This window comes from Polistes dominula, unplaced genomic scaffold, assembly GCF_049000335.1.
Source record: "Polistes dominula isolate Pdom_NZ unplaced genomic scaffold, Pdom_raw_medaka contig_28, whole genome shotgun sequence".
NCBI classification, from domain to species: Eukaryota; Metazoa; Arthropoda; class Insecta; order Hymenoptera; family Vespidae; genus Polistes; species Polistes dominula.
Window position 1 is genome coordinate 2,407,501 of NW_028300879.1, and position 12,791 is coordinate 2,420,291.

The 12,791-nt window shown below is 36.3% G+C and overlaps 1 protein-coding gene across 10 annotated transcripts in view; it reads right to left on the minus strand.

Moving 5' to 3' along the window:
• The window catches only part of LOC107065093 (nucleolysin TIAR), a 418,517-nt gene that overhangs the window by 8,027 nt on the left and 397,699 nt on the right, over positions 1-12,791 (minus strand). For 8 of the 10 annotated variants that reach the window (XM_015318424.2, XM_015318426.2, XM_089174049.1 and 5 more), the window contains 4 exons: positions 9,996-10,125; positions 8,271-8,512; positions 7,126-7,300; positions 1-5,191 (listed from right to left, as the gene is read on the minus strand). The exon at positions 1-5,191 is cut by the window's left edge and continues 8,027 nt beyond it. In XM_015318424.2, the coding sequence (XP_015173910.1) occupies positions 5,150-5,191; positions 7,126-7,300; positions 8,271-8,512; positions 9,996-10,125 (589 nt within the window). In that variant the 3' untranslated portion in view covers positions 1-5,149. Of the gene's footprint in view, positions 6,371-7,125; positions 7,301-8,270; positions 8,513-9,995; positions 10,126-12,791 lie in introns of all 10 variants that reach the window. The other 2 variants (XM_015318423.2, XM_015318425.2) reach the window with 2 other exon arrangements.

The window sequence follows — 12,791 nt, forward strand, 5'->3', positions numbered from 1 at the left end:
CTTTTGCCGTTTCTCCTACGCTTCCTCACTCTTTGATCATCTTGACTTTTTGATTTGAAAACGTTGAACGCTTTTGATTCGCTTAAAACACGATCTGCTCTATCTCTTTTGATTAATAACAAAGTGATCTATCGTTCGTTGTCTGTCATTACTATCCCTCTCATTCTTTATCTCCTCTTCTCATCTATTCATTCGTTTTGTCTCACACACTATTTCCCTATAACACTATCTCTTTCTTTCTCTCTCTCTCTCTCTCTCTCTCTCTCACTCTCGTTCTTTTTCTTCTAATGTATATACGTTCTTCTATATATTCTCTATAGTTCGGTTCCTTTGATTCATTGTTTCGCGAAAAAAGTTCATGGACTTTTTATCCATCGACGTGCACCCACAGGATGAGAGACAGTTTCATTTTTGAAGGATAGGCAAACACATGGATTTCATCGTCAGCTTCAAAGAGAGGAATTTCGCGATACTCGAAGAAACCTACACGTATATACCTTAGCCTGGAAGGGTTGAGATATATACTGAAGTTGGGGAACGCGCGTGGCTCTTGTGGGTGCGAGAGCACCACGCTCTGTTGGTGCTTAAAAAACGAGAGATTAAGAGGGTGGATGGGGGCTGCAGGGATCGGAGAGAGAGAAAAGAAAAAAAAAATAGAGAAGACACAAAAGGGAAACGGAGGCGACAGAGAGATAAAAGATGGAACGTGGAGATAGATGATGCTTGCGCTCTACGAGTTGCTACAACTTCGGCCTTGTTCTACCTTTTCAAGTATCGAAAACCTTTCCTTCCAGTCCTCTCTCTCTCTCTCTCTCTCTTACTACTTTCCTCCTCGTTCACTCGTCTATCTCCATCTATTCCTCTCTTTTTATTCTCTCTCTCTCTCTCTCTCTCTCTCTCTTATTCTTTAACCCCTTCTATCTCTTTTTTTTTCGATCCACTCAAGTATTTGCGAAATATATATATGTATATGTATATATATATATATACACACACGCATACACACCCTTTATGTCCCTAACTACTTTCATTTTCTGCTAACACTTAACACTTGACTACTTCTTCCATCTCCATTGCTAATGATAATCGAACACAGATTTCGCGAATCGATTATGGCAGCCGTGCTTTGATTAACTTACTTATACAATATTGTACCGATGATAGACACAACGCGCGTACAAGAGAAGGAAATTATATATTCAATGCCATTATTATAATGTGTAACTTTCGTGCTGTTTGTGCAATATTTCTAACTACGCATTTTTTTTTTTTTTATTTATATCTTTCTTCCTTTCTCTCACATCGTTCGTTCTCATTTTTTTCGCATGTGTAATCATATGTATAATATAATATATAAATATATATATATATATATGTATGCATGATGGTAATTATATCAGTGGACTTAAATGCAACAAAATCGACAAAAATTCATTTCATGATTTATTTTATATTGAAATTATTTATATTACAAAATAAATCATAAAGCAAATTTTTCAAAATATTTTCACTTAACTTTAGTCCATTGTAATAATTACCGACATACATGTATATATATATATATGTTATATATGTGTATATTTATATATATATATATATTTGCTCATTATCTCGTTCGAAGAGTTCATTCATACAGATTATTATATTGAGTTATTTTACACATCATTTTTATTACAATAATCGACGATCTCGATATTCGTTCATAATTTATTTTCTTATTTCTTTTGTAAATTGGCCGAGTCGAAATTCGGGACATCGTGGAGACCGTGCTAAGTTTTTCTTTTCTTTCTATTCTCGTTTATTTATTTGTTTTTTTTTGTTTTTTTTTTTTTTTTTATTATTATTATTTGTGTTCATTATATCTTTATTCGTTCGGAGGATTTAATTACGCAGAAAATGTGCATAAATACACCGGGAGAATATTTTCGTGTCGATTCTTCTATTTCTCCTATCTCCGTGTCTCCTCCAATAGCCTTCGTTCGTTGTTGAAAAAGCGTGACACTTCCTTTAGCCAGTTTTAAAACTTTATTTTATTTCTTCTTCTTCTTCTTCTTCTTCTTCTCTTTTTTTTTTCATTTTTCATTTTTCATTTTTCTTTTTCTTTTTTTAAAGAGCGATATACAGAGAGGCTGAGGAGTGTTTTTTTTTTTCTACAGCCGTTTTATATTCATTTTTAATTTTTGTCTATTATATTAATCTTCACCCATTTTATATAAGCTTAACGGTTTATTGCTTAAGTGTCCTTAAATTCACGAGTTTTACAGTTTCTTTACTTTTTCATCATCATCTTCTTCTTCTTCTTTTTCTTTTTCGTATTCTCCTTCTTCTTAATATTTTGTTCATCGTTATAATTCTTGGTTCTATGTATTTATGTACTTTAGTATTATATAAAAATCTAACGCTTATTTAAAAACCACCAATGGGTTATTACTGCGATTGACCGGTTGCACGACGACAATGGCGACGACGACGACGACAAGAATGACGACGACGACAAGAATGACGACGACGACGATGACGACGACGACAACATGACGATCGAGAACATCACGAGACCCGAAGCTCGCGCGCGCGCACCGCGACAATCCTTTTATAAAAATATTTGTTTCGCCGGATGTGTCAGAAATCGGTTTGGACGAAAACTAATAATAAAAATGTTTATACTTCGAGAGTTTATCGAGAAATTCTATCTTTCTTATCTTTTATCTTCTCTCTCTCTCTCTCTCTCTATTTCTTGCTTTCTTCAAATATATTTTTTTTTGTTTTGTTATTCATTCATCTACTTTTGAAATTTTATGACGGTTCGTTCATTCGGATGAGATTTGTCTTTTTGGCCTCGAGTTTGTTCTAAGTTAAATACGTATGTATAAATGCACATGCGTCTATGAAATACTTTCGTACCAAAGCAAATAAATATCTCCGTAATAGATTTACCTTCTTTACATCTTTGTCTTTCTCTCTCTCTCTCTTTCTCTCTCTCTATTTTTTACTCTCTCGTTTGTAAAAGTTAAGAAAGAGTACGATTTGTTGTTCGCAATAGTATTTACGTTAATTAAGAATTTGTATTTTATCGGAAATTGTAATTGCGTAAATGATCACGCGCAGTATTAAAAACGTTTAGATCATCGTCGTATTAGTTTATTCGTGGATTAAATCGGAAAAAAGTTAGCCTCTGCTTTGCCGCCGAATTTCGAATCGCCCGTCGAGCAACTTTTGTTTGTTTTTTTTTTTTTTTTTAATATATTATATACCTATCTAACTAGCTACTTGTGTATTTCGTTTATAATTATTTTCTTTTTATATATTCCTCTCTCTCTCTCTTTCTCTCTCTTTCTTTCTATCTGTTTTTTTTTTTATCAAGTACATTCATTATTTTTTTCCTTCTTCGATACCATTTCTTCTTTCTTTTTCTCTTTTAGTTTAAATCTAATCCCTTTATACACATCATTAATTGCAAAGATTATTTTTCAAATCTCGCGACGATACGACCACGAGTTTCTTTTCGTTCACAAACACCATATAATATTTCTCTCTCTTTTTTCCCTTTATATATGTATATATATATATATTTATTTTTTCCCTTTATCCTGCGTTTATGCCAAAAATTATAAAAATAACGAAACAGATCGTGGTATCCAATTGTATACCCCCAACTTTTTTTCATTTTTTCTCTCTCATAGGACGATTAGGGTCCATTTGGGAAAAATGTTTTTTCTTTTTTTTTTTCTTTTTTTCTCGAAAAGCACGTACTATAAACAGCTCAAAGGGGATTAAAGGGGGGAGTAAGGATTGTTGGAGTTATGTTGTATGTATTAATGTATATAGTTTTGATCAGGGAGGTGAGATTAATTTATTTTTGGTAATCGATTTCGCACGATCGTAGATGCGCGCACGCGCACACGTGACACGTGCACACGTGCCCTATACCACCAAATATCCTATTATATCGAATTATTTCTATCATAATCTTTCCTCTCTCTTTCTCTCTCTATATATATATATATATATCCTTAATCCTTTCTTTTGTTTGTTTTTTTTTCCTTTCTTTCGACAAGCATGGGTGTATGCGTGCATGCGTGCGTGTGTGCGTGCGTGCGTGCGTTTCGTACGTTCGTACGTAACATTTGGTGCATCAGTTAAATTGCCTGTTGTTTTGTAATAAAACTAAAACAACTGTTGTTGCGCGAACGCGTGTATTTTGGTCCGTGCATTCGAGAACTCTTCTCATGTGTTTTCGTGCTTTTATAAGCGCTTGTTTGACACTAACGTGACACGGCGGAGATATTACCTACAAATTATTTTCATACTAGAAATTTACTAAAATTTCTTTTTGCGAAACTAACGCGCGAGAGGATGATCAATGATCGCCCAACAACAATAGCTGAATTTAATATTCACTCTTTTATTTATTTATTTTTATTTTTATTTTTTTTATTTTTCTTATATCATTCTTTTTTCTATTATCCTTCATTCGTTCTAACTTCTTCTTCTAACTTTTCTTCTTCTTCTTCTTCTCATATTTTTCTATCCCCCTCCCTTCCCACCCTTTTCTCCTTTTACAAGCTCGAGTCAATTAAAGTCGACGGAGAGTGAGAGGAAATTCGTAATGGGGTGGTTAAGGATGGAAGGATCTTCTTGCGTTAAATCTATCATGACAATAGAGCTATCCTCCTCCTCCTCCTTCTCTTCCTCCACCACCTCTCTTCTTCCTTTTCTTTCCTTACCTTCCCCCCCCCCTATCCCACCTAGCCCCCCATCTCCTTCTTTCCTTCCATTTGTTTTTTTTTCTTTCTCTCTCCTTTATTTCAATCCATCTCATCTCTTTTCTATCGTTCAAATTTTTCTATCACCTTATTCCTGTTACCCCCTCCCCTCTCACCCCCTCCCCACCTATAGTCCTCCCCCCTTTTAAAACCCCTTTTTCATTTTTTTTTTTTTTATATATTTTGCTAAAGCTAGTATTATATTCGTTTATCGACCATTATTGCCCTTCGTGTCGCGAGACGTCAGGCCGGAAGCGGCACGATTTTTACTGCTTTTGCTGTCGCGGTGGCGTCGATGGTGACGGAAATGTTGATGTTGCTGTCGGTGGTGGTAAATGTTGTTGCTTTAGAAGTTGTTCCTGTCGGTGGGATGTACTTGCTTACCATCACACTAGAAGGCTAGGCGTCAGCCAGTCCTCATCCGCTAGCTGGACCGCAACCAAGAACACACTTTACCATTTGAACACACAAACGCTGGTTAAGTCTTGGTCCGAATTTCAAGAAGGGAAATAGAAATAATTTCGACATCTTTATCATTCACTCTCTCTCTCTCTCTCTCTCTCTCTCTCTCATTCTTTTTCATTTCTTTTCTCTCTCTCTCTCTCTCTCTCTCTTTCTTTCTTCTATTCTTTTCTTTCTTCCATGACTTTCATCTACTTTCTCTCACTGTCTCTCTCTCTCTCTCTCTCTCTCTCTCTATCTCACTGTCTTTCTTCCATGACTTTCATCTACTTTCTCTCGCTTTCTTTCTACCTTGTTCACTCGCAATCGCTCGTCAAACATACACGGACACTAATCGAACTGAAACTGCCTTTACCATGACTCAACCTCTGACCCCCTATAGTCCGATACACTAAAAATACATTGGTGTTACACGGTAATAAGCCGTTACGCTACACATCGATCGGTATAAAGTGTCAAAGGGCGATAGGACGAGGCATTCTTTTTTTTTCTCTCAGTCGAGCCGAAAAGATATCGATCGATTGCGAATTAAGTAATTAGTTAGACTTCGTCGACGTAGACTACTATTATTTATTTTTTTTTTCTTTTTATTTCTTTTTTTAAATTTTCTTTATTTTTTTTTTATCTTTTTTTTCTCTATGCTGCTATTATTATTATTATTATTACTGTTACTAATATTATTATTATTATTATTATTATTATTATTATTATTATTATTATTATTATTATTATTATTATTATTAGTGTTATTATTATTATTATTATTATTTTTGTTTTGTTTTGTTTTGCTTTCTTAATTTAACAAGAAACTCGATCATTTCTTTTTTTTTATTACGTCGATACAAAAGTATCTACGTATGTACAACAATAATTATTATTATTATTATTATTATTATTATTATTATTATTATTATTATTATTATATTATATCATTCTTTCTTCTTATTTTTTCCTCCCTCTTAATATTCTCTTTTCCACTTGTGAGAAATTCTGTACGATAGAATGAAAGAACGATGCCCAGTGATACTTTTCAAGCTGGATTTGAGGTTGAGCCAGGTTGTAGACGCAGTTATCTTGATGCTAAGTGACATTCGAAAGAAATGATAAGCCAGGCCGTGCGATGATAGTGGTAGCGATCACTGTGCCTGCGAACCAAAATATGTAAATAAAGACAGTCTTTTAAGATGGACATTCGAGTATCTCTTCTGGCTTACACATACTGTTCAAATCGTCAAACTTATTATTCAAGTATATTTATTTTTCATTTTTTACGAAGAGAAATCAAATATATATATATTTGTGTATATTCTATATAAATTAAAAAAGGATGTTATTCCAGTGAGATACTCGATAGATTAGTAAATAGTGCAAGGAGCATGCGCGTTACGATGAGACAAAATGATGCGTGTTAAATGCATTCCTATTGTTCATATTAATCGAAATAAAATATGTACCAATAAATATACATATATACATATATATATGATGAGGTATGAATGATACTACGTGAACTTTTGTTTCCAAAATCGAGAAAGCGTATCTTATGAAAACATGCAAAAGTAAAAAAAGAATATCTTATTGCTTTTTTTTTCTTTCTAATGTTGAATATTAATATAAAGCAGTATATGTCATGTATAGTAATCGTACGTTAAACACAAAATAATTTCTAAACGTTGTTAATCATCACAGTTAACATACATTAATTTAAAATCAATGATAGCGTGTAATGTACAGAAATCAAGACAGTTGTAATAATACTGTCTTTGAAATGAAAAAAGTAATATTTTCTAGAAACAAGAAAAACATAATACCATTGGAAGCATCGATGCGTACAGGGGTACGGCAAAACATACAAACATTCACGTATACCGTCGTGCTGATAGAGAAAAGTAATGGTTACCTGGAACTGTTGCATCGGATAGGCCATCATTTGCGCCGGGGGTGGTGGAGGTGGAGGTGCGGCTTGAACCCCTGGGGGTGCCGTGACCGATGGATGATGAGGGATTTGTGGTCCCCCAGGTAATCCTTGGCCCCATCCAGCTGCCGTGCCAGCAGCATGGACACCCATTCCCATTCTGTTTTTGTACATTTTAACATTGTTAATATTCAAATGCAACAAAAACGTACTACTCTTCAAAACTATATACAATTAATATGTAAATTTCATTTGATTTGTTCAATGCAATAGGTGTTCTTTCGATACTAAAAAAAAAAAAAAACATGTGTGCATATCACACAAGTAAGAAGTGAAACTTTCAAATAAACAAGTTTCGAGGATATAATTTATTATATAATATTATTATTATAATATTATTTGTACTTTTAATTTGTAATTATTTATTTAATTATTAATTTAATTATAAAAATGCGCGCCTGTTCGTATGCAATCCTCCAGACACACATTGAAAATGTTGCTTGCGAGCGTCATCTACTGGGACGGAATTTTTTTGCAGTCAAAACTGTTTATACACGTATGTATGACGGGTTGCCTATCTTATACAGGCGCGCATTTTTATAATAACTACAAAGAAAGTAAATAATAAAACACTTTAAAAAATGTTTACAAATCAAATATTTTTATAAATAATAATAATATCAGATGGTTTAATTTAACTCCAATTCTAACGACGAAATTACATATAGTCAAGTCATGGTTACGGTTAAACTGCAATGACGCTGGCTGACCACAGTTAGACAGTAACATCAGTCAAGCACGGTCAGCTGGTAACGAACAGGTGACAGTGCTTGATGATACTTTACAATGTATACTATATACACACATGTACAAACATAAACAGAGTGTTTTAAAAAAAAGTGATTAACGTATTTAAGAACGTTAAGTGATTGGATAATATGATAAAAACAAAATACTCTTTTGTTCGTTAATTTTCTACTTATTTTAAAAGAACTATTGTTATAATAATAATTGTATTAAAGCTAATTGCATTATTTTATCAAAAATTGTTCGAAAGATTTGGTCAATATTTTAGTACGGAAAAGGAAAAGAAAATTCCATAGAAAGAAATAAGTGGAAAGTGAACTCACCCCATATACTGCGCCTGTTGGTATCCTGCGAACTGGCCGTAAGTATAGCCTTGCATGCCCTGAAGGAAACCACCGGCTTGCATCTGAGTTGCCGTTGTCGGGTAAGATTGGGGTGGATACCAGTAACCTAGCTGGCCGGCACTCCCGACGCCACCGACGCCTCCGACACCCGCGACGCCCGCCGCCGCCGCGGCGGCAGCAGCTGCCGCCGCGTAATACGGATACGTCGCCGACGATAACGCCTGAAAGAGCACCGAGATCAATGAAACAGAAAGGGAACGAGAATATTGGCTTGAATTTGAAAATGAATTGAGAATTTTTTTTTCCATTTCCATTTTAATATCGATTCTTAACGTCCTAATCGATTAGGATTTTTCTAACGACCGTTGAAATCGTAGATAGAACATTAAACATTTTCTTTAATATAATGAGGATCGTAAAAGGAGAGAAGAAGGCTACCAACCCATCCACCCATCGAAATCGTCCTGGAAGAAAAGGGGATATTCCTAATAACGATTATTTGGCTAGCTTTATAACTTCTTCCAGGTACTTTCGTACGATCACAGGAGATTACGATGCTCATCTCGGCGCATGGTGATCCTAACTTCGTTAATGACACCAATATAAGCGCGTTACGACGGTCTTTCGACAATGCGTTTCCTCGTGAAAATGCTAACGTACATACCTATACTATCATCATAACGTATATATAGATTTGAAGGAGAGTCGAATGGTCGATGACAGAGTTTCCAACGTCCTCTTTAAGTCGAGCATTCGGTAACTGCCCAGGATACTACTGTATCTATAGATATATGCACGTATCTATATATATATATATATATATTATATATACATATGCATGTATGTATGTATGTATGTATGTATGTATGTATGTATGTATGTATGTGCATGACGAGGTTTGGAGTAACTCGATATCCTAGTACTCGGTAGGAGAAACGCGTTATGGGAATAGGGATCAATTAGAGCGATGTCACGGGCCGAGTAACAGTGGATGGATGGGCGGAAGTACTATCCGAACCGACGAGGAGACCAAGCACCGTACTCTGGATACTGTTTCCCAGATCGGACGTACCTACTCGTCCTAACGGCGCTAATTGCTAAGAGACCCGACAAGAACACACTCCCGAAGAGAGCTACCTGAATAGACCGGAATCTTGCCTGATTCTCTGTCCTTTATCTCCCTCCTTTTCCTGTTCCTTCTCTTCTTCTTCTTCTTCTTCTTCTCTTTTCGTATTCTTTTCTTTTGATGATTGTAGAGAATGAAAGACAGACAGATACACAGAGAGAGAGAGAGAGAGAGAGAGAAAGAGAAAGATGAGAACAGACTGGTCATATTCCTGCTGCTTTAGTGACAGTGGATAGCAGTGAATCCGAGTTAGAGACGACCGGATGGAGGTAGGACCGGAATCGAACTCAGTAACTACTTCCTTTTTCCAATGGTTCTGAACCGACGAATTTTCGCGATCTACTTTCACGAATTCTCCTAGCCCTTTTGTATCTCAATTTCAACGATGCAAGATAGACGCGTATAATAGAAACGAGATCAATGACCGTTCGTGTGTTTAATCGAATGAAAGCACTTTATTAATATTTATGCACGGTCAAATAACGACCATTGAGTATAATATGTGGTATAAACTCTTCGACGATTATTATTCTAATCGTTTCATCTAAATGATCCAATTTTCTTAAAGGGTCACTTACCTGCCCTGTTTGTTGGGCGTTATTCGGATCGCCACTTTCTTTGCCCCAGCTGCATTTCACCGTTTGCCCATTAATATCTGTGTTGTGTACCGCCACAATAGCGTGCGTGGCCGATTCCTTTGTCGAAAACCTGAAAGCAAGTTGAATGAAATGTAGATTAACTATCAAAAAAAGATCGTAGTAAAGAGAGAGAATAAATAGTAGAGACCTTTATATTCTACTTTTAGTGTTCCTTTTCAATATATATATATACATGTGTAAGTAAGTAGATGCATCGTATACTAAATCGAAAAAGAGAATCCAGGATAGAATTCGGCACTCTTTCCGCCAGTTACATTGGACCTTATTATCGTACCTTTGTAGAATAGTTGGCCACTGGGCGTTCTAAGCGACTCCAGCCATTTAATTTATGCGAATTTACTGTGCGCACGAATGACCACGATAATTGTGAATCTCCCGAATCCGGATTACCGGATTCGTAGTTAGCATTCCAATGTTAAATCGTACTTTCCGCTATCTCGCCTTAGCTTTTGATATTTTTACAATCCAACGAAAATGTATCTACAGCAGAGAGCGGAGCATTGCCCAAAAAGAAAATGCACTTTACGAATTTTCTTCTTTCTCTTACATTTGTCTATTTCTTACGTCTTTCTTCTCCTTTTTCCTACTGTCCGAATATAAAAATCTTCGTCGTTGACTTTAGGTTATACGTAATCCGAGTAACTTTTACAATGCATCCGATATATATCCTGGCTATAAAGAAAGGATTTAACCTTTAGAACGGAGGGTAAGTAGATTGTATTTACCGACACGCGTACAGAAGCTTATATATCGAGCCCTTCAATTACGGGAAAGTTAAGGTTTGCCGTTTGGCATTTACCCAAGAATCAAGGGAAGGGGTTTTACCGTCATTGAGCAAACTCGAGGATATGTTATGCCACACGGCTGGACATAAACACGTCGTTTTTAGAGGCATTATAAAGATAATCTCGTGTACGGATACCTACTCGGGGCCGTAGGCTATAGAGTTAATCAAATTTCGTGCTTTAACGAGAAATACAAAGCTTTTGAGATTTTTCGAAAGAAGGATATGATATTGCACAAATATATATATATATATGTTTTGTTGAATGTATCACAAAGGTCTTACTCTTTTATTATATCTACATATATAAATATATATTTATGATGCATATGTGTATTATATCTGTATATGTATATTTATCCATAATAGAATTAAAATTCCCTGCAGTAATAAACGAGCGTGTTTATATGTGGGGATGCTTTAGGGGAATTCATTAAAATAACATATATGTGATGTTCTTTTGAAACAAACACGTATCAAATATTTTTCATGCACTATTGTGCAGATAACATGAAGCCATTTTTAAAAAATTGTTGGTTAGCAGTGAGTATATCTCGTTCGCATTATTTCACGATGATCGATATAAATTTTTATATTGGAAAGTTACAGGGACGGTGATGAGTTGTAAAATGTTTTTACGTGTGCCTTCGACGGAATGGGAACGTGAGCGCAGAAGCGCACAAGCTCGTTTTATATCGTCGTCCTCACTCTTTTTACTGATAAAAGGGAAAGAGAGAGAGACATAAAGAGACAGAGAGAGAGAGAGAGAGAGAGAGTGAGAGATAAAGAGAAAGAGAGGGATCGCGATAAGCGATTGAACAGCAACAATAAATTTTATTGGATAAACGCAACGGAAGTTTGGACATGACGCGCACATTGTATCCATCGAATTCGGGACGGGGATTAAAAGGGATCGTAAAAGGGCAGTGGCGGCTCGTGCCGAATTTGCTGGAATAGTCGGGAGGCGAAGAATTATTGCAAGTTCGCGAAGATTAGGTCACTTTTAACGTTAACGATCGGGACAACACAATGGGAATGGTTCGACCGATTTCTCTTTCTCTCTCTCTCTGGTTTTTTTTTCTTCTCTCTTTTGCTTGGTCTGTGATCGTCAAGTAGAAGGAAGAAAGGAAGGAAGGAAGGAAGGAAGGGTGGTCGTCGTCAGCAAAGACTAATACCCTTCTACCCTCAACCCTCTTTGACGAGAGCCGAATTCGAAGCGATAACCAGCAGCAGATAAGATTCTTTCTTTTTCGCGAAGAAGAAAGGATCCTTTCTCGCTCACCCTCCCGTTAAAACCCTTTCTTTCCCCTTTCTACTCCTCGACTCTTTCCTCGATGTCCCTTTTCGGGAAAGCTCAGAAGTAAGTCCATACGTCATCCCGAGATATTCATTTCCGGGTTAAGGGTGGGGATGATGCCACGGTACCGGAAGAATGGTAGGAGGAAGAGCAATTAGACGGAAGATATCTGAACGACGGACATTGTCCACGGGTGGCGGAACTGTGGCAGACACACCGAGAACGTAGGAACGCTTTTGGGGGTGAGTAGACTACAACGACGACGACAACGACAACGACGACGACGACGAAGGGTAAGAAGTAGACGATCGTTCAGAGGGGTGGATAGAAAAGAGTAAAGAATACTGAATGGCGTAGGTATAATGTGAGCGAAAAACGAGGGTGGCAGGAAGAGAAAGATAAAGAGAAAGATAAAGAGAGAAAGAGAAGGTAGAAGAAAGGGTTTTTTTTGTCCCTATCTGTCCTATCTTTCTTTTCTTCTTTCTTAAACCCCTTTTCCTCACACTCCTTTATCGTCCTTTTCTATCCCTTCTTTCAGCTCACGACCCATCTCCACCCACAGCTCTCGACAGTTCGTCCTGAGGTAGGTCGCGGCTGTCTTTAAGGGATATAGATACGCCTTCGAGCGTTACGA